Source organism: Lepidochelys kempii, chromosome 24, assembly GCF_965140265.1.
Source record: "Lepidochelys kempii isolate rLepKem1 chromosome 24, rLepKem1.hap2, whole genome shotgun sequence".
NCBI classification, from domain to species: Eukaryota; Metazoa; Chordata; order Testudines; family Cheloniidae; genus Lepidochelys; species Lepidochelys kempii.
The window spans coordinates 18,618,776-18,640,022 of NC_133279.1; the positions used below are offsets into that span (position 1 = coordinate 18,618,776).

Sequence of the window (21,247 nt, forward strand, 5' to 3'; positions counted from 1 at the left end):
GGTAGTTGGAGAGGAAGCTCAAGGGGTGGGGACCAGCTCCAGTGTCCTCTTTGGAGGCCCAAAGGCTGGCATTTCTGGCCCCAGTGCCCCACGGCAGGGATCCTTGTGGAAACCTGTCTGGGAGCGCACATACCCTGGCATCAATGGGACTGATACTGGCCACCATGTCCAATTCTGGTGCTCATGCTGCCCATAGGGTGGGGCTGAAGCAGTGAGGGGTTGGAGAAGAGCCCCCCCGAACAAGCTGAGAGCTAGGCCAGCGGCCCCCAGCGAGGGGCTGTGGAGTTCTGCAAGGAGAAGGCTGGGCTAGAATCGAGGCGAGGCCAGGGGTTTGGCCAGCAGAGGGCTGTCCAGGCTCGCTGGCAGGGCGAGGGCCTGGAGCTGGGAGAGAGAGGCTAGAGCAATTCACCCTTGCACGGATTCACCGGGGTTGGGGGATTCTCCTGAATCCAGATGGGAGCAGCGTGTGAGCGTGAGCCCCGTGGGGTTGGCCAGGTGCTGGCGTTGCTGGGCGGGAAGCACGCTGCCTGGGTTATGCAGGGGTTCTCGTGCTGGCAGGTCAATGCACCTGTTTGGACTGGCTGTGTGGCAATAGGGCTGGTGCACAGGAATGTGGAGAGCAGAGGGTTTGTGTGATGGGACCGTGCACCCCAGTGGTGGGGCTGGGAGGTGTTCTTGGCAGGGCGAGCTATTCACCTGTTGCTAGTGAACGAAAAGCACTGACCCTTGGCTCCGTTGGGGCAGGTAAGAGCCACCCTCCAGCAAGGGTCACGTGCTGCCATTTGGGATTGAGCCCTGGGTTTGTATCAGCCATGTCTGTCCCGAGGCCAGGCTGCTCCATAGCACGGGGCTTTCTCACCATCTCCTGGGGCTAGCACAGTTCTGCATTGACCAGACATTGTCCCTGAGAGGGGAAGGGAAGGAGCCTGATGGGTTGGATGGGTGGTGTAGACAATCAGATAGTGCTAGGAATGGAGGGGTGCACAGGATAAGGTGGAGTCTGGTGATGGGGGATTGAACCACATGGAGACCAGGGCCCCTGCAGCCTGGGGTCCCTGCACAATGGGCTCAGGAGCAGGATTTTATTAAAAGGAATTTTTAAAAATTTATTTAATCAAACCCCTTTTCCTGGCATGAGGTGTTCAGACTCCCCCACCCAGCTGTTGGAGTGAATGATAGGGGTGCTGCAGTCCTCCTACCACAGGAATGGTACCACCTTAGCACAGGGATTAGGGACAGGTCGCTGCAGGCAGCAGAGATTCACCCTCTTCTCCCTCCAGAATTGTGCAAGGAGTGGTGCTCCTGGAGCCGTGTAGAGACGCCATCAGAATGGTGAGGAAGGCTGTGCTGCTGCCTTGAACTTCCAGGACCCCGGTTTCCAGGCCCCCTCTCCCAAGTCCTGGCACGTCCTGCCAGTAGCTCTCGGCAGCCGGGTAAGTGGCAGCACAAGGGCAGGGCTTTGGTGTACAGTCATTCCCAAGACCTGCCCTGGTGCTCCGATTGCATCTACCCCCACTGGCTTCCAACTCCCCTTCCTGTCATAAGGTGAGACTGTGGCCTGTCCCCACCCCAGAATTGGGAGCAGAGGGGCATGGAGGTGGAGGCATGGTGTGTGAGCGGATGGCCCTGACCAATGTCAGGCCTGATTGGTGGTCACCCCAAGAGCCCCTCCATACACTCTCCTGCAAATGCCAGTGTCTGACTACTCACCAGCTTTGGAAGGGCCCCTGCTGTCAGGGAGCAGTCAGGCTCGGGGTACAGAGCAGCCTGGGAGTTACACAGCCCTGCCGGGCCCTGCAGCGACGACAAGTCGCTCAAGGCAGGACTTCCGCAGCAGGACTAGGTTGAATGGGCGTTACGACTTTTTACTGGGCTGTCCCACAGGGCCTGAGGTCTGGCCAGACTTTTCAAAGTGCTCTCTCAGCACGTTGGGTGCTGCACACCTAAAATCCGGCCTTTTGCATAGCAAAATGTGGGAATTCCCAGCTGTCGCGGCCAGAAAGGACTGGCTAACCCAGGCTGCAGAACTCCAACCCTGCAGGTTTCAGAGTAGCAGCCGTGTTAGTCTGTATCCACAGAAAGAAAAGGAATACTTGTGGCACCTTAGAGACTAACAAATTTATTTGAGCATGACCTTTCGTGAGCTTCAGCTCACTTCATCGGATGCATGCCATGGAAAATACAGTGGAGAGATTTATATACACAGAGAACATGAAACAATGGATGTTACCATACACGCTGTAACAAAAGAAAAGGAGTACTTGTGGCACCTTAGAGACTAACTAAGGTGCCACAAGTACTCCTTTTCTTTTTTGCGAATACAGACTAACACGGCTGTTACTCTGAAAGCTGTAACAAAAGCGATGGGGTAAGGTGAGCTATTACCAGCAGGAGAGCTGGGGGGTGTGTGTGTGAGGGGGGAACCTTTTGTAGTGATAATCAAGATGGGCCATTTCTAGCCATTGACAAGAACATGTGAGGAATGGGGTGGGGTGGGGCGGAATAAACATGGGGAAATACTTTTACTTTGTGTAATGACCCATCCACTCCTGTCTTTATTCAAGCCTAAGTTAATTTTATCCAGTTTGCAAATTAATTCCAATTCAGCAGTCTCTCGTTGGAGTCTGGTTTTGAAGTTTTGTTGTTGAAGAATTGCCACTTCTAGGTCTGTAATCGAATGACCAAAGAGAATGAAGTGTTCTCCAACTGGTTTTTGAATGTTATAATTCTTGACGTCTGATTTGTGTCCATTTATTCTTTTACGTAGAGACTGTCCGGTTTGACCAGTGTACATGGCAGAGGAGCATTGCTGGCACATATCACATTGGTGGATGTGCAGGTGAACGACCCTCTGATAGTGTGGCTGATGTGATTAGGCCCTATGATGGTAGGGCCTAACCTATGATGGTAGGGCCTAATCACATCAGCCACACTATCAGAGGGTCGTTCACCTGCACATCTACCAATGTGATATGTGCCAGCAATGCCCCTCTGCCATGTACACTGGTCAAACCGGACAGTCTCTACGTAAAAGAATAAATGGACACAAATCAGATGTCAAGAATTATAACATTCAAAAACTGAGCCAGTATCAAAAGCTTTGCTAAAGGCAATTCTTCAACAACAAAACTTCAAAACCAGACTCCGAGAGACTGCTGAATTGGAATTAATTTGCAAACTGGATACAATTAACTTAGGCTTGAATAAAGACAGGGGGTGGATGGGTCATTACACAAAGTAAAAGTATTTCCCCATGTTTATTCCGCCCCACCCCGTTCCTCACACGTTCTTGTCAACTGCTGGAAATGGCCCACCTTGATTATCACTACAAAAGGTTCCCCCCCACACCCGCCCCCCCAGCTCTCCTACTGGTAATAGGTCACCTTATTTGATCACCCTTGTTACAGTGTGTATGGTAACACCCATTGTTTAATGTTCTCTGTGTATCTAAATATCCCCACTGTATTTTCCATTGCATGCTTCAGATGAAGTGAGCTGAAGCTCACAAAAGCTTATGCTCAAATAAATTTGTTAGTCTCTAAGGTGCCACAAGTCCTCCTTTTCTTCTCACCCTGCAGCTGTTCTTGCAGCCAGCTCAGTGACTGGCACCCCCTCACCATTTTAAAGACGCCAAGTACTGGAGAAGTGAAGCCAGGACCCAGCTAGCCTGGCCACAAGAGCCGCCAGTACCAGAGAAGGGTGAGAGCCCTGCAAGCACTATATGGGATACTCAGCCCCCAGTGCAGGTGTCATCCTGACCCCACTAGAAATTGGCTTGACCCTGGAATCAGGCAGATCTATATTCCTGTCGAAATGAAGGCACTAGCCTAACTCTGGCCAGCCCATCCATCTGGGGAGCATGCCAAGCTTTTGGCCTCAATCACATCCTCTGGCAATGAGTTCCACAGTGAAACTATGAGAAGACACTTTTCCATTCCCCCCCCCCCGCCGCCCCCTCTGGTCCATCTGTCCTAAGAGTAGCCAGACCGGGTCAGAGCAAAGGTCCATCTAGTCTAGTGTCCTGTCTGCCGACAGTGGCCAGTGCCAGGTGCCCCAGAGGGAGTGAACAGAACCAGGAATCGCCAAGTGATCATCCCACCGCCCATTTCCAGCTCCTGGCAAACAGAGGCTGGGGACACCATCCCTGCCCATCCTCGCTAATAGCCATTGATGGACCTGTCCTCCATGAGCTTATCTAGTTCTTTTTTGAACCCTGTTTGCTTAAATTACAGCCAAGGGGCCTGGCTCTCGGCCCAAGCCCCTCACAGCGGCAGGCAAAGCCACAGCTGGCCCTGGTACCACGCTAGGCTGAGCTGCCTTTGTACAAAGTGCAGCTGGGCTGTCTGGCACAGACAGGAAGGCCAAGGAGGCAGCAGGTGGGAGTACCTCTGGGAGGGGTGCAGAAACATGCTGACAGGAGAGCAGTCACCCCACGTGTCGGCCAGGAACCACATCCCGTCGCCAGTTGTGTAACCAGCCAGCCTTGCTCCTCTTGGCGGAGCCGGGAAAGGGAAGTGAGAGGGGCACAGGACAGCTGTGCAGCCCGCCCCCTCCCCATGTCTGTCTCTCTCCTTGTACTGCTGGCTTGGCTCAGCTCCCCAGAGCCAGTCGCATCACAGGTCGGCATTGCTCCTCCCTGCTGCTGCCAGCACTTTGACCCACTGAGCTGAGAGAATATAGCCCAGCTGTGACTCCCCGTGACCTGAGTGGGAGGTGCGGGGAGGTTACTGGCGGGTAAAGCCCTGTATCCCTGCTCCAGGCTGGGGATGGAACGTGCTGAGCCCTTATTGTGAGTGGCTGGGCCCCGGCCCCACTGGGGTCACTGAGTGAGACTCAGCGCTGGGTCAGACAGTTTGTGATAAGCCAGGGCCAGTGCTGCGGCCGGAGAGGGGTGGCCAGGGCTGATGGGGGCAAGGAGGAGACACTTGTACCAGGGCCCTGAGCTTGGGGGACTCCAACCTGTCTGCAATTGAGTGAAATGGTGGGGCCTCAGCCCACACGCTGTGCATGGCCAGACTGTGACACAGGCCAGGAGGAGGGGGAACGGGATCAAGCCATTCCTGCTCCTTCGTGCCTCGATGCTGCCATAGAGTCATAGCCTTGGCACTGCGCTGGCCCCACCTGTGAACTGGCTGAGCTGGGCCCAGTGGACTCTGGCCAGGCCAGGCTGTTTCAGTGCCACATTGGAGGGTGATGTGGATGGGCCCAGAGGGAACCAAAGGACACTTTGTGATAAGGTTCCCCCGGTGGGGTGAGGGTGGAGTGAGGAAGGAGAGGGAAGGGGAGCGGTGGTGAGCTGGCTGGGGTGGGAGGGGGATATCAGGGCATGACAAGCCAATGGGAAAGGCTAGGAGTCTGCCCCCAATGTGTGACGATTCTTCTCCCCCCCTCCGCCCCCATGCAACCCTGAGACCAGCTGATGGAATGTAGTGGTTACTGCGGGGTGGGGTTGGGAGCCAGGACTCCTGGGTTCTCAGCCTGGCTCTGGGCTGGGAGTGGGGACCAGTGGGTTTAAGCATGATGGTACTTTAAGATCTGTCATTCCCATTCTCTCTGGATGGACATTTGACCTCAGTAGAGCTGCGCCAGTTTACACCAGCAGAGACTCTGGCCCAGGATGAATTGGCTGGGGGCAGCTGCTCTACTCCCACAGCCAGGCTAGGCTCAGTCTGGGAGCAGGACGGAGCTCCAAGGATGTCGCCCTGGATTACAAACCTAGCAAAAAGAAAAGGAGTACTTGTGGCACCTTAGAGACTAACCAATTTATTCTCTAAGGTGCCACAAGTACTCCTTTTCTTTTTGCGAATACAGACTAACACGGCTGTTACTCTGAAACCTAGCAAAGATATGCTCCACGCCTTAGCACTCTCCTCTGACTGACTGCCCCTGCAGCCCTGTGCCAGGAGGGATGGTGTCACTGGGGCTGGCCAGGCCTTGGGAGGAGATAAGAGGGAATTCTCTGTGGTTATTGCCTGTCCCTGGGTTATAAATACCAGGAGCAGTGCGGCAGGAGGGCCTACTGGAGAAGACAGAGACCTATCAGCTGGCAGAGCAAGGTAAGGCCAGCCACAGCTTGGAGAGGGAATAAGCAGCTTGTCTGCTTGGTGCAGGTCTCATGGAGTCGCTGCTGGACTCAGGCAGGATATAAATGCTGTTGGTTTGTGCAGAGAACGGCTCCTGGTGGTGGGGTGGATCCCTCCAACCTCAAGCTGGGGCTCAGGCTGGCCGGGCAGAGCCACCCTGTTCTTCAGCACGGGCAATACAAGGGGCTGCAGATCCCAAACTGCTCAGCCCTGGCATGCTATGGGCCCTTCTGAAACGCCGGACGCTTATTTTGGTGCCTAATCGGGGGCTGTGTTTCTGGGCATCCTGGCGTCTGAGTGTCCAGTTCACCACGCACTGTTGTTTGCATCAGGGCAGAATGCTGCCATCCCAGGTCACATCATTTTGCCCTTTGCACAGGTGTAAACGGTTTTGATTTTAACATATCCCCCATATGTCAAAACACAGTAGTGCCCAAGGCAAGCCCCAGCGAAGAGAGAGCTGCTTTCACCCCCAGGCAGGGGGGTTGGTTCCCTCTGGGTCCTTGTAACCCCAGATTTACAAGGAGCTGCTGGGTGGGAGAAGGCCCCTAGAAAGATTTTAAAGCAACACTTTTGAAAGACACCCCCCCTCCCCCGCCAGTGTCTAAACCCAGCTACGATCAATTAACCCCCCAATGATTCTAATCAAGGCTGCACAGCTTTCGGTTCAATTATGAACTGCCCACCAGCCCCCTGGGACTGACTGTTCCCCCTCCTGCCAGAGCCTGGGGTCTGCAGCCAGGGGTTCCTCGCAATTGTCTCCAGCACTGGACTAGGATGGCAGAAAAAGCTCGTGACCTGGTGACACGGGGGACAGTGCGAGGATTAATGCATGACAAGAGGTGCTGGTGGCAGGGCCTAAGAACCCCCATCCCAGTCTGCTCCCGCTCTGCTCTAAGCCTCTTTCCTCCATCGCACCAGGGTGTCAGGGAAGCTCCCAGCATGAAGCTTTTCACCCTCATCCTGACGCTGGCTATCCTGGCAGGTGAGTGCATCTTGGTGCAGGCCTGCCCCTGCCCCACTGGGGAAGCCCCATGAGGGATCCTCTGCCTGGGACCGTACACTTAGGTGCACAGCGGCCTCGAGCCCACAGACACACCTAGAACACACATGCACGCAGGTAGAGAATTGGCAGCGTTACAAGGGGGAGCTGAGACTTGTGGTAAATACGCTGGGCTGGGGCTCAGGACTTCTTGGTTCAGTTCCCTGCTCTGCTGCAGATTCCCTGGGTAGCCCTGGAGATGCCCCTGAATCTCTCTGGACCTCAGCTCCCATCTGTAAAATATGGAGACTAATCCTGCCTTTCTCTATTAGGGCAGCTCTTCAGGGCAGGGGCCGTCTCTCACTGTGTGTGTGTTCAGCATCCGGCACAGTGGGAAGCCTGAGGCTTGGTTGGGGTCGGGGCAGCATCCGGCACAGTGGGAAACCCCAGGCTTGGTTGGGGTCTGGGCAGTGCCTGGCACAGTGGGGGCTCCTTATTTCCAATTTAGGAACCTGAAAATTTCCTAAAGTGACTCTCATAAAGCCACACAGGGAGTCGATTGCAGAGCCTGGCATTGGCCCCAGGAATCCTGAGCCCCAGGCCAGAGTTGTAACACCAGCCCCTCCTTCCAGAGAAAGGGAGCTCTGTCGAGTCCCTTCTCGGAGTCTCTCCAGGGCGGGGTCTGCGGCCTCTAGTGACAGGGTCTTGCTGGGGATTTCTGTCACCCCATAGGCAGCCAGGCCTCTCTCCTCAGCGATGAGCCCACACCAAGGCTGGAGCAGGTCCGCAAAGGCTTCTGGGAGTAGGTGGCCAAAGCCACCAGTTCCACCGAGAAAACCATGGAACTGATCCGTAAATCTGAGCTGGGTCAGGAGATCAAGTGAGAAACTGGCACTGATTGTGGGGCGGGGGCCCTATCTTGAGGGCTGGGAGCCTCCCATCCTCCCCATGGACCCAGAGCGGATCGGGGAGGTTAGTTGCCCCTTGACTGCAGCCCCCACACCTTGGCTTCTGGGCTCAGCAAACCCCTGGCCCTCACCGGGATCGAGCCTGGCTAGGAGACCCCCAGGGCACTGGGTATTCAGCTGCTCTGCTCTCTGAGTCAGAACTGAGCCCATGTCCAGGATGACAGGGCCCCGTATCCCATGTCCCCACCCGGCAACTCCTCTGAGCCAGCCAGGCCCCCCTGCCTGGGGCCGGATCGGACCCAGAGCCCCATAGAGGGGAAGGGCCCCGTGTCTCATTCCCCACCCCTCTGAGCCAGCCAGGCCCCCCCCCGCCTGGGGCCGGATTGGACCCGGAGCCCCCTAGCAGCAGAGGCCCCACATCCCCCATTCCCTTCTCATCTGTTCACCCGTCCCCACAGCAGCTGCATCAGCTACAGCCTGGCGGCTGCCAACACCTATGGCACAGAGCTGCAGAAGCAGCTGCCCCTTGTGGCCCAGGAGCTGGCGGCCAAGCCGAGCAAGGGCACAGAGCAGCTGGTGCAGAAGATTGCAGGGGAGCTGCAGCGGAAGGGGCAGTGGAGCGTGGAGGACTTGCAGGCTGGGCCGGCGCCCTACGCCGAGGGGCTGCTGGAGCAGGCAGAGCAGCGTGCTGAGACCCTGCACCACAGCGTGGCGGCTGGCACCCAGGAGCTGAGCGAGCGGCTGCAGCAGAGCGTGGAGAAGCTGCGAAGCCAGCTGGGTCCCTTCGCCCAGGAGCTGAGCGAGCGGCTGCAGCAGCCCGTGCAGGATTTCCAGCAGGGGCTGGAGCCCTACCTGCAGAAGCTGCAGGGGAGCCTGAGCCATGGCGTGCAGCACGTCCGTCGCAACCTGCACCCCTACGCCGAGGACCTGCAGGGGCGGCTGGGCTCCCTCTGGGCCTCCTTCTTGCAGCACTTGCAGTGAGGGGCCTGCGCTGGTGGGGAGAGGGGAACCCAGAGCCGGGCGGGCGGGCAGGCCGGGGGTGAGACACCGACCCCATCCATCCATGGAGCCCATGGGACTGGGGGATGGGAGCACAGACTCCATCCATGCACGGAGCCTTCAGGGGTCACAGGTGCTCGAGCGGGGACAACCTCTTCTCTAAGGGCCTCTGACATGCCCAGGTTCCCCATCCCATCACCCCTAGTCACTCCCTGTGTCTGCAACAACCTCCCAGGGGCTCAGTAAACCACCTGCTAATTAATCACCCTGTGCACTGCTGCTGCCTCCCTGGGGGAGGGGAGCAGCCTTTATAACCCCGCTCGCTGCCCCGTGGGGCTGGGGTCGTGCAGCCCCGGTCAGTGAGGGAGAACAGGCTCTTAGCCAAGCCACGCGTGGGGTGCAAGCCAGGGGGATGATCATGGGCATGTGATGGGGACATAGGGCTGTCTCCTGGGCGGGGGGCCTTTCCCCTTCGAAACTCTCCCCACTTTGAAACTCTCCCCTTAAACCTTTCCCCTAGGACTTGCTCTATCCCTGCGCTGCTGTGACCTCCCGATAAACAGCTCTGGCCAGTGTTACCCACAAACTTTCCTCACCATGCTGTCTGCAGCGCAGGCCCACTGGGGCTGTCACTGCCTGTGTGTGGGGCGCCCCCCGTAAGAAACCCCGCCACTGTTCTGCAGCACAGACCCCTGGCACTGCACTGGGGCCATCTCTGCCTGTACGGGGGAGGAAGTGTCTCCTACTGAGCCCCCCACATGTACACCCCAGCACTGCATTCGGGGGAGCACTCCATACTGAGCCCCCTCCCACATACAGCCCACTCTGCAACACAGACCCCCTGGCACTGCATTGGGGCTAGGGTTGCCAACTGTCTAATCACAGAAACTCAAACACCCTTGCCCTGCCCTGCCCTGGATCTGGGCTGGGGTCAAGGGGTTCGGCGTGTGGAAGGGCCGCTGGGCTGAGCCTGTGGCAGGGGGTAAGGCTGCAGGAGGGGTTGCGGGGTGCAAGCTCTGGGAGGGAGCTTTGGTGCTGGAGGGGGCTCAGGGCTGGGGGAGAGGGTTGGGGGTGCGGGGTGCAGGCTCTGAGAGGGGGCTCAGGGCTGGGGCAGGGAACTGGGGTGCAGGAGGGAGGCTGGCTGGCTGTTGGGCACATCAGACACCACAAGGTTTACCAGGGAGCAGCGGGTGCCGAGGGCTGTCTGGACCTTTATTTAAGGCACCACGGTGACTAGGTGCTGTTGGTTGTCCTGCTCCCGCACGGGTGTGCGCAGCATCCTTTTGCTGCCACAGGCAAGTGTCGGGCTACTTTGTCGTGACATTTTTTTCTTCAACTTCGCAAATCCAAGGTTAGTGGGGCAAGGGGCGAGGTTTCCCTGCGAACAGTGACTGCTCTTCTGAGGCATCTTTCGGGGTGGGGGGCCTCATTGCTGCCAGTGGCATAGGTGGGCTGGGGAGTGGGGCACAGACCTTTGTCCTCTGGGGGCACCAGCTCTGATCCAGCCCAAGGGCAGGGAACGGGACATGGGGCCTCTTCCCTCGAGGTGACGCTGGCGCCGAGCTGTTGGGAGCATGGGGGAATTGGCTGACGCGGGGGAGGGAATATGGCACCTTTCACATCCTGAGAGTGTGTCACGGAGTGTGGGGGAGTCAGGGCCCTGCACCCCGCTCTTCCTGCGATTCACCGGGACTCTCAGCCAGCCAGTAAAACGGAAGGTTTATTGGACGACAGGAACACAGTCCCAAACAGCTTGTTGGTACAACCAGGACCCCTCAGACAGGTCCTTCTGGGGGGCAGGGAGCTTAGACCCCAGCCTTGGGGCTCCCTCCGTTTCCCCAGCCAGCTTCCAACTCAAAACCCCCTCCAGCAGACTCCCCCAGCCTCCCCCCGGCTCCTCCTCCAGCCTTTGTCCAGCTTCCTGGGCAGAAGGTGTCACCTCGCCCCAACCCCCCTCCTGGCTCAGGTGACACCCCCTGCTATCCCATTCCCCATGCAGACAGTCCCAGTAAAACTCCCCTGCGACATCCCCAGGTCAATCTGTCCCACTCCCTGCTCCATCACAGAGCGCCCCTGCCAAGCCTGCCCAAGGGCAGGGGATGGAGGCTGGGGAAGGGGCGTCACAGGACGTGGCTCCTCTGTGGGACACTGTGCGGATGCCTGGGGTTGTGCCTTCACTACCCCCTTCAGTTTAAGTGCCCTCCTCCAGTTCTCCCACTATCCTCGCGACAGCCCAGACAGAGCACCAAGCGCCCTTCTTGGCCCTCTCCCCAGGACCTGAGGGAGCAGAGGGCTCCCTCCCTTGAGGCCTCTGTCGTGTCACTGGGTTGACTAGCGCTGATCCTGCCACCTTCTTGGCCCAGTCATCCTGAGCGTCTAATTCCCTCCACCAGCCTTCTCAAGGGGGGCTAGTTAACCCTGGAGTGAGCGGAGCAAGGACTCACCTGTTCTCACGCATCCTGTCACAGGGGCTACGAGGCCTTATTTTGCCTCTGAATGCCAACATCTCACCGGGGGCGGGGGGCACTTTAAAAGGGGAGGCGGTAGGGATGTTACTGAAGGTGAGAGAGCATGGGACTTGTTGCTACAGCTCTGTGCAGAACATGACATGGTGGCCCTGGAACACTTCTTACAGTAGGGATGCTGAAAGCCAGTGGGCTCCCCCCTTACCTCTGGCCGTGTCCCCTCTCCCCTGAGCTGGGGCCAGGACCAGGCTGTGGCTCCGGGAGGGGCAGGGGGCTGAAGCTGGGACCACAGCTGGGACTGGGAGCAGAGCCCTGGGTGTGCGGCCAGTGGCTGGGACCCCATGCAAAACCTGGGGGTGCTGCAGCATGCCCTGCATCCTTAGTTCCCATGCCCATGGGCCAGGGTGGTGCAGTGTAGGGGAAGATAGGGAGCGAGAGCAGTTTAGAATGTAAGCTGGGGGATGCACTGGGGTGGGGCAGTTTAATGGGGGCATGGGGTGGGGCATGTTTAAGGGGGAATGGTTTAGGGGGGTATTGGGGGGAGGTTGAGCAGTTTGTGGGGAGTGGGTAATTGGGGCCATGACCCTCTACAGGCCTGGTGACCTCCTGTCCTGTTGGGGGATTGACACCCCAAGCCCCCTTCCCCAGAGATGCAGCAGGACCACAAATCACTGCATGATCAAGCAGCTGGTTTATTGAGTGATGGACAGCTGTATGGGGCAGGGAGCCTGCTCTGGGGTTCCTTACAGCCTTGGGTTCCAGGTATGGACAGGGCCTATGATGCTGCACCTCCACCGGTCTCCTCACTGAAACATTGCATGAAGGCGTCCCAGTGGGAGTTCAGCCAGCCATGCAAGTCCTCAGCATAGGGGCTGAGCTTCTGGTGCAGGTTGCTGGCGTAGGCTGCCAGGCCATGCTGGAACTCCTGCAGCCCCAGCTCCTGGACATAGGAGCCCAGCTTCTCCTGTAGCTCCACCCTAGACGGGATGAAGCTGTACGCCTGGCGACCAAGCAGGGTCTTGCTGTACTGCTCCGCCATCTCCAGCAGCCCCTCAGTGTAGGACACCAGGACAGCATGCAGCCGCTTCTTGTAAGGCTGCATCTTCCTCTCCAGTTCCCGCAGCTCTGCCACGCTTACCTCCACCAGCGCGTCTACATGCCTGCTCAGGTTCCTCAGCTGCTCCTGGGCCTTGGGGGGCACCTTACGTTCTAGGTCATCAAAGAAGTTCTCAATTTTCCTGGCGAGCCTCCACTGCCTGCAAAGAAAGGGAAGCAGTTTAGAGTGACTCACCCTCTGGGCTGCTGGCTCTGTCTGACCCCAAGGCAGAAGGATTGGCTGGAGTGGGGAGGGGAGGGGGGTGTCAGGGAGGGGAATGTGGCCCCAGGGCAGGAGGACTAGCTGGTTCATGGGGGTTGGGAATGTGATATGGGGCCTCCACCCCCCAGTGTTGCTGGCTTTGATCCAGCCCCAGCCCCCAGGTCAAGGGCACTGGTTGTCCCAGGGGCATCGGGCCCTGCCATGCCAAACATGGATGCAATTCTGACTGGGAGAACAAGCACCCGCAGCTGAATCCCCAGCATCCCTAGGGTTGGCCAGGCCAATCCCTGCTGAGCTGGTGGGGCTTGCTAGGCCCAGAAGCAGAGGTGTGGGTCCTGCAGTCAGGGATGTGACTCTAACCCCTCTGCTCTGGGTCCCTGGCATGGATGGGGGTGCTCCCAAACCCTGCCTCCAAGTCAGGGCAGGTGCCTCACTCGATCTCCTGGCCCAGCTCAGATTTCTGGATCAGCTCCACGATCGTTGTGATAAGTTGCTCCAGGTAGTGTGGGATGGCATCTGCGACCTGGTCCAACTTTGGCCTGGGTTTCTCGCTGAGGGGAGAGGCCTGGAAGCCTGGGAAAGGAAAGGGATCCCCAGTGAGACAGTGTCACTGAAGGCCCCAGGGCTGCCCTGGCCTGGAGAGACCCACTGAGCTACCTCTCCCTGGAAGGAGGGGCACGTGGTAACTGCACTGGGATGTGGCTCAGGACTCCTAGGTTCCAACCAGCTCTGGGAGGGATATGGGGTCTAGGGGTTACTGCAGAGGGGCTGGGAGCCCGGACTCCTGGCTTCTATCCCACTTTGCCACAGGCTTCTGATAAGGCATTGGGACACTGGGATTGGCAGACTGGATCAGCCCCATGGTTTGTCAAGGCAAATATCTAGAAGCTGGCACTCAGTGGCTCAGGGGAATGTGCAAGAACCCTGCTGTAGCAGATGTGGGTATTTTTCCTCATCACCCCAATAGTTAGCACTGGGGCAGCTGGGTTTATGCGCCTCCTAAGTCTCTAACTATGGTCATTCTGGATACTCCCATTATCCACAGAAATGCATCTGTGAATCCTGCTTATTGGAGATGAGTTCCCTGAGCACCCTTCACCCTGCTGAACACCGAGAGAATAACAGGCTTCTAAGGCAGAGGTTCTCAAACTGTGGTCCGTGGAGCACCAGTGGTCCGCGAGCTCCACTAATTAGGTGCCTGGACCCTGGAGAAGATGCACATGTAAGGTGAGGGGGTGGCCTTGGGGGGAAGAGGGGGTAGGTGGGAGGGGGCAGTGGGGTGAGAAGAGGGGTTGGGAGGAATTTGGGATGTGCAGGGCTGCGGCGACCAGAGAAAGAGGCGACTTTCCCCAGCTCCAGAGCTGCAGCTGCCAGGGAGAGACAGCCCTCCTTCCCAGCCTCAGCTGTGTGGCTGCTGTGGTGGAGGAGAGACCCACTCCTTCCCAGACCCAGCTTGGGGTCAGCCACAGCTAGGGAGAGAGGAAGAGACCCCCCCTGCTTCCAGCCCCAACTTGGGCGCTGCCACGGAAGGGCAGAGAGGGCACATCCATCGCATTAGAAAGGTAAGACTACTGATATTAAAATATGAGTTGCGTGCTTTTATTTGTAAAACAAAAAAACATTAATTATTAAGCGTTTTTTTAATATAGTGCTTTTATCCAAAGCACTTTACAATAGTTAGCTAATGGTTCAAACAACATTTGGAAAGATCATTAAGTGGTCCACCGAGATCCTCAGCAAATGTCAAGTGGTCCGTGAAAAAAAGACCTTGAGAAGCACTGTTCTAAGGGGTAGCCAACAAGATTTGCCAAGAGGAAATCATGCCCAGACAGTTCCTTCTTTTTCAGGGTTACTGGGCTAGTGGCCAGAGAGGAAGCTGTAGATGTGATTATAGCTTGATTTTTTGGGTAGGGTTTTTGATACAGTCCCATGTGACATTCTCAGAAGCAAACCAGGGAAGTGTGGTCTATATCAGTGGTTCTCAAACTTTTGTACTGGTGACCCCTTTCACACAGCAAGCCTCTGAGTGTGACCCCCCCTTATAAATGAAAAACACTTTTAAATATATTTAACACCATTATAAATGCTGGAGGCAAAGCGGGGTGTGGGGTGGTGGCTGACAGCTCGCGACCCCACCCTGTAATAACCTTGCGACCCCCTGAGGCCTCCCGACCCCCAGTTTGAGACCCCCTGGTCTAAAGGAAATTACTATAAGTGCAAAAGTGGCTGAAAGAATCACCCTCAAAGGGTGGTTATCAGTGTTGCACTTGTCAAACTGGAGGGGGGTATCTAATGGGGTCCCATAGGGTTCTGTCCTGCATTCAGTACTCGCTAATATTGTCATTAATGACTTGGAGAATGGAGTGGGTAATCTGCTTAAACACTTGCAGATGACACCAAGCTGGGAGGGGTTGCAAGCACTTCGGAGGACAGGATTAGAATTCAAAACGACCTTGTTGATTTCTGGCCAATTCTCCAATTTATCAAGATTAAATTCAATAAAGGCAAGTGCAAAGTACTTAATTTAGGAAGGAAAAGTGAAATGAACAACAACAAAATGGGGAATAACTGGCTAGGTGGTAGTACGGCTGAAAAGGCTCTGCGGGTTAGAGTGGGTCACAAATTGAATATGAGCCAACAGTGCAATGCAGCTGCAAAAAAGATTTATATCATTCTGGAGTGTATTAGTAGGAGTGTGCTATGTAAGACACCGGAGTTAACTGTTCCACTCTACTTAGCACTGGCGAGCTCTAGGTTTACTTGGAGTTGCCTCAGCACAGGGGGCTGTACTAGATGAACTCCTGAGGTGCCTTCCCAAGTTCATTTGTCTGATTCATTCAGGCTGACAGAAAGAGCAACTAAATACCCCTTTTTGTCGTGAGAACTGATACCAGAGAAGCCACTGCCCACGGCACTCATCAGCAGGGCAAGGCCTGAGCAGAATGGCTGTATGGGCCAAGGGGTTTCCCTAGTGACTAGCAAATGCAGGGGATGGAGCACTGGTTGGCAGCAGCTGTGTATGTCTGTGTATCAAAGGCACAAAGCCATCAGACAGGGAGAGACGTTTTTGTTAGCATTGGCCTGGGAGGGAGCAGAGCTAGGGCTCTTTGGAGCACACAGCTGGTGGAGAGGCAAGCTTGGATTTCTGGAAAAGGAAACCGCCGGCTCTTGTATGTTCCTGCTGTGTTCAGGGAAAAGGAATTCTGTGCCCATTCTCTGTAAATCAACAGGCTTATACCAAAAATGAGACCTGACTCTTACCATCGATTTGGGGCCTTGCCAAGAGATATTGGCTGCCCGTTGGAGAGGGGAACAATACGTTTATCACATCCCTTTTATCTGTCTCCTTTTTAGACAACAGGCCCAGTGTTTTTATCCTCTCCGCCCAGGGCTTTTTCCCAGACCCTGGCTCTCTCTCGTTGCCTGTCCTTGAGCTCCCACTGATTCTCCAATATCCTTTTTACACCAGTGCAAAGTGTTTACACTGGGGGGTGGAGGGTGGGGCGATTTCTCCGCTGCCCTTCCAGTGTTCCAGTCAGCCAGCGTTCACACCCGTGAGGCACACCACAGTTCTGATCTGGATGTGTCTTACACCGGATGAAAACTCTTTTACACACTAAAGGGTTAGACAAGTGCCAGAAACATCCCATGTAGATAACTCCTGAGACTCCCCAGCAGGAGCTCTGCCTGGTTGAATGAGTCAGGACCCAGGGAACAGAGCGCCCAGCTGAATGCTTAGCAAAGCAGGGTGTTCCCAGAGCTGGGAAAGGCTCAGTCCGTTACACTGTTTTTAATTCATGTTTCCTGCTCTCCCCCCCTCCCCCCCGCAATCCAAGCTGCATTCCCTCCCCTTTCCCCTGCTCCTGTGACTGGGTCTCTATCAGATACTTTAGTGGTTTCCACTTGAAAAGTCAAAGCTGATTCCTGTGGGAGAGGGTGCCCAAAAGACCTGGCTTCCAGGCAGAGGGATTCTCCACACACACTGTCAGCCAGCGCCCAATGGGACAGGTGTGAGGCTGCACCGAGACACACTCACCTAGCACAGCCAGGGACAGGACAGCAATGAGAAGCTTCATGCTCAGAGTTTCCTGGCGAACCTGGCAGGATGGAGGAAAGAGATAAGTTAGACCCAAGGGGGAGTGGATGGGGTAACAGCCTTGTCACCCATTCCTCCTCCTGTCACTCATTAACCTCAGCACCTGGGCATGAGGTTTGTCTACAGTCCAGTGCTGGGGGGTCTGGCTTTGGGCTCCCAGCCCCTGAAATAAAACTGCCCGGGTTGGTGCTGCCCGGAAAGCCCTGGCCTGAGACTGTTTCTTTCCATCCCCGTAGTTGCAGCCTTCTCTCTGGCCTGACAAATGCAGTCTGGCCCCACTCGTATCCATTCAGAATGCTGCCTGCTGCAACGATCATGTTCTTTTGGCCAAAACAATGGGCTATCTCTCCTCTCTTTGCTGGCTTCTCTTCTCTCTGGTAGTGTTACACCTCTGACCCAAACAGCTAATTCAAGTTTGGGGCCCTAGCGATGTCCCAGCTGGGAGTACAAATTCATGACGGAGTCCCGTATTGTCTTGAGTGCAGCCTTGTTTATTCACAGGGTGTCCAAAGTCCTGTTTCTGCAAACTAGCACTAGCAGGAGGAATGACAACCCCAAACGATACTCAGCGCTTGTCTGCCCTTCAAGCCCTGCAGCTGCGCCGCTGAAGCACGAAGGGAAGACACTATGTCTGTCGGTGGCAGCCCTTCTCCCACCTGTGTAGGTACTCCACCTCCCCGAGAGCCCGTAGCTCTGTCCACAGGAGAAGCCCTCCCATCGACTGGAGTTCGGGCAGTATAACTGCATCGTTCAGGTTTTCCACACCCCTGAGTGTCGTAATTAGACTAACATAAATTCAGCATGTGGACCAGGGCTCGGCAAACGGCCCTTCCCCCATCCAGTTTCAAACTCTCTAGGGAGTTTTAGGTGTAATTAATGTATCCTGACAGTTATATTAACGGAAGCTGTATTCACACCCAGTCTCAGAGGTCTGTGACTGTACAGTCCCCAGTCCCTCTCAGCATAACAATACCAAGCACAGGGTTCAGAGGAGCAGCCGCGTTCGTCTGTGTCCGCAAAAAGAACAGGAGGACTTGGGGCACCTCAGAGACTAACCCATTTATTTGAGCATAAGCTTTCATGAGGAACTTTCACCAAGGAACTAGCTGTAGCTCACGAAAGCTCATGCTCAGATAAATGGGTTAGTCTCTAAGGTGCCACAAGTCCTCCTTTTCTTTTTGCGAATACAGACTAACACGGCTGCTACTCTGATACAGGAGGTATGTTAGCAACAAGAAGAAGGTCAAGAAAAGTGTGGGCCCCTTAATGAATGGCGGAGGCAACCTAGTGACAGAGGATGTGGAAAAAGCTAATGTACTCAATACTTTTTTTGCCTCTGTCTTCATGAACAAGGTCAGCTCCCAGACTACTGCACTGGGCAGCACAGCATGGGGAGGAGGTGACCAGCCCTCTGTGGAGTAAGAAGTGGCTAGGGACTATTTAGAAAAGCTGGACGAGCACAACTCCATGGGGCCGGATGCGCTGCATCAGAGAGTGCAAAAGGAGTTGGCGGATGTGATTGCAGAGCCATTGGCCATTATCTTTGAAAACTCATGGCAATCGGGGGAAGTCCCGGATGACTGGAAAAAGGCTAATGTAGTGCCCATCTTTAAAAAAGGGAAGAAGGAGGATCCTGGGAACTACAGGCCAGTCAGCCTCACCTCAGTCCCTGGAAAAATCATGGAGCAGGTCCTCAAGGAATCAATTCTGAAGCACTTAGAGGAGTGGAAAGTGATCAGGAACAGTCAGCATGGATTCACCAAGGGCAAGTCATGCCTGACTAACTTAATTGCCTTCTATGATGAGATAAGTGGCTCAGTGGATGCGGGGAAAGCAGTGGACGTGTTATTCCTTGACTTTAGCAAAGCTTTTGATACTGTCTCAGTATTCGTGTCAGCAAGTTAAAGAAGTATGGGCTGGATGAATGCACTATAAGGTGGATAGAAAGCTGGCTAGATTGTCGGGCTCAGTGGGTAGTGATCAATGGCTCCATGTCTAGTTGGCAGCCGGTATCAAGTGGAGTGCCCCAAGGGTCAGTCCTCGGGCCGGTTTTGTTCAATATCTTCATTAATGATCTGGAGGATGGTGTGGATTGCACCCTCAGCAAGTTTGCAGATGATACTAAACTGGGAGGAGAGGTAGATACGCTGGAGGGTAGGGATAGGGTACAGAGGGACCTAGACAAATTTGAGGACTGGGCCCAAAGGAATCTGATGAGGTTCAACAAGGACAAGTGCAGAGTCTTGCACTTAGGACGGAAGAATCCCATGCACTGCTACAGGCTAGGGATTGAGCGGCTAGGCAGCAGTTCTGCAGAAGAGGACCTAGGGGTTACAGTGGACGAGAAGCTGGATATGTGTCAACAGTGTGCCCTTGTTGCCAAGAAGGCTAACAGCATTTTGGGCTGTATAAGTAGGAGCACTGCCAGCAGATCGAGGGGCATTATCATTCCCCTCTATTTGGCATTGGTGAGGCCTCATCTGGAGTACTGTGTCCAGTTTTGGGCCCCACACTACAAGAAGGATGTGGAAAAATTGAAAAGAGTCCAGCGGAGGGCAACAAAAATGATTAGGGGGCTGGAGCACATGATTTATGAGGAGAGGCTGAGGGAACTGGGATTATTTAGTCTGCAGAAGAGAAGAATGAGGGGGGATTTGATAGCTGCTTTCAACTACCTGAAAGGGGGTTCCCAAGAGGATGGATCTAGACTGCTCTCAGTGGTAGCAGATGACAGAACAAGGAGTAATGGTCTCAAGTTGCAGTGGGGGAGGTTTAGGTTGGATATTAGGAAAAACTTTTTCACTAGGAGGGTGGTGAAGCACTGGAATGCGTTACCTAGGGAGGTGGTGGAATCTCCTTCCTTAGCGGTTTTTAAGGTCAGGCTTGACAAAGCCCTGGCTGGGATGATTTAGTTGGGGATTGGTCCTGCTTTGAGCAGGGGGTTGGAATAGATGACCTCTTGAGGTCCCTTCCAACCCTGCTATTCTATGATTCTATGATTCTAAGGTGACTGTCGCTGGCTCTCTGTTGCCCCTCTTGCAGCCCCTTTCCACTGGCTCAGGGACTATCCTGTTCTGTGTCTGTACTGTGGTGCCTGCCACATGGCTGGGGCTCCTGCACAACCAGTAACACAGAAATATAAGGATAATAACATGAGGCAAACACTAATGCAATGCACATGCTGCTGGCGGCCTCCCTGCAGGCCCCTCTCCCTCCCAGCTCTGATCAGGTCTCATGATCGCTCTCTCACTATGAATCATCCTTGCTGACTTGTTTACTGGGACTGCGGATCTCCGCTACGGGTTCTCCCAAACTGCCTCCAGCTTGGAACCCAGGGCAGAAACCTGGGCTCAGGCCCCACAAGTGTCTGGACTTCGGAATGGGGAACCTCAGAAAACTTGATGTAGAGGCAATAGGTTGGGCACCAGCCTTGGAGCCAGAAGACCTATTACCCAGCTTTGCTACTGACCTGCTAGTCCTTTCCCCTTCCTGGGCCTGTTTCGCCTCCCTCTGTTGGGATTTTAAACTCTTTTAGGCAGGGCCCAGGGACCCTCGGTGTGCCTACACTGCAGCTGGGAGAGTGCTTCCCAGCATGGGTAGCCAGACACCTGCTCACTGTGCTCAAACTAACTCACTTGCAGCAGACGCAGCGGCTCAGGCTAGCCACCCATATAATGTACCCAGGGGATCAGGAGGCTGGTTCTTGGGTAGCTAGCCCAAGCCACTGTCTGTGCCACAGTGCCCACAAGGCTATTTTTGGTGCACTAGCTCCAGCAGAGCTAGTGTCTGTCTGTCTTTGTACTGGGAAGCCTCCTCCGTCCCAGCTGCAGTGTAGATGTCCCCTGTGTGTCTTTGCAGAACCTGGCACAAGATGCCGGGAGTCAGGGCTCCTAACTCTGGGAGGGGCATGGGGGGCTAGTGGGTTAGAATGAGGGCTGGTGACTGGCAGTCAGGACTCCTGGGTTCTGTCCCTGGCTCTGGGAGGAGCATGGGGTCTAGTGCGTTACAGTAGGGATAGGGATGGGAGCCAGGATTCCTGGGTTCTGCCTCTGGTTCTGGGCAGGAAGCAGGGGAGACTTGGGAATCTGGCTGCTGTGTGACTGAGCGAGTCATATCACCTGTCTGCCACTCAACAGACCCACCCTTTTAAAATGGGGGTGGTGATGCCAACTGCCCGCCCCTTCCAGATCTGTGGGTGAAACATGCTACAAAACACATTCTCTGGTTATTTATTGTCTTCTCTCCTCTCCACTTGGGCACAGGGAACCCATGATGCCAGGGAAGGGGGACTGTTGACACTAGCAGAGGATTTGCAGTCAGGTGGGGAATCCTAAGTGGGATGGGGAATGTGGGAAGGAGATGAAGCTGCAGCTGGATCGAGGAATGCAGTTTAACA

The 21,247-nt window shown here is 55.4% G+C and overlaps 2 protein-coding genes across 6 annotated transcripts in view; one reads left to right on the forward strand and one right to left on the reverse strand.

Moving 5' to 3' along the window:
• LOC140902410 (uncharacterized) overlaps positions 1-21,247 on the forward strand; it is a 23,236-nt gene continuing 1,989 nt past the window's right edge. The window contains exons 1-7 of one of the 4 annotated variants that reach the window (XM_073322436.1): positions 1-1,433; positions 3,579-3,699; positions 5,812-6,056; positions 6,806-7,068; positions 7,798-7,847; positions 13,801-13,982; positions 17,353-17,511. In XM_073322436.1, coding sequence (XP_073178537.1) covers positions 6,861-7,068; positions 7,798-7,847; positions 13,801-13,982; positions 17,353-17,511 — 599 coding nt within the window. In that variant the 5' untranslated portion in view covers positions 1-1,433; positions 3,579-3,699; positions 5,812-6,056; positions 6,806-6,860. Of the gene's footprint in view, positions 1,434-3,578; positions 3,700-5,811; positions 6,057-6,733; positions 7,069-7,093; positions 7,946-8,431; positions 9,015-13,800; positions 13,983-17,352; positions 17,512-21,247 lie in introns of those variants that run through there. The other 3 variants (XM_073322437.1, XM_073322440.1, XM_073322439.1) reach the window with 3 other exon arrangements.
• The window catches only part of LOC140902409 (uncharacterized), a 15,927-nt gene continuing 6,769 nt past the window's right edge, over positions 12,090-21,247 (reverse strand). The window contains exons 1-4 of one of the 2 annotated variants that reach the window (XM_073322435.1): positions 17,200-17,556; positions 16,792-16,851; positions 13,190-13,328; positions 12,090-12,693 (exon numbers count right to left, since the gene is read on the reverse strand). In XM_073322435.1, the coding sequence (XP_073178536.1) occupies positions 12,213-12,693; positions 13,190-13,328; positions 16,792-16,831 (660 nt within the window). In that variant the 5' untranslated portion in view covers positions 16,832-16,851; positions 17,200-17,556 and the 3' untranslated portion in view covers positions 12,090-12,212. Of the gene's footprint in view, positions 12,694-13,189; positions 13,329-16,791; positions 16,853-17,199; positions 17,557-21,247 lie in introns of those variants that run through there. The other variant, XM_073322434.1, reaches the window with a different exon arrangement.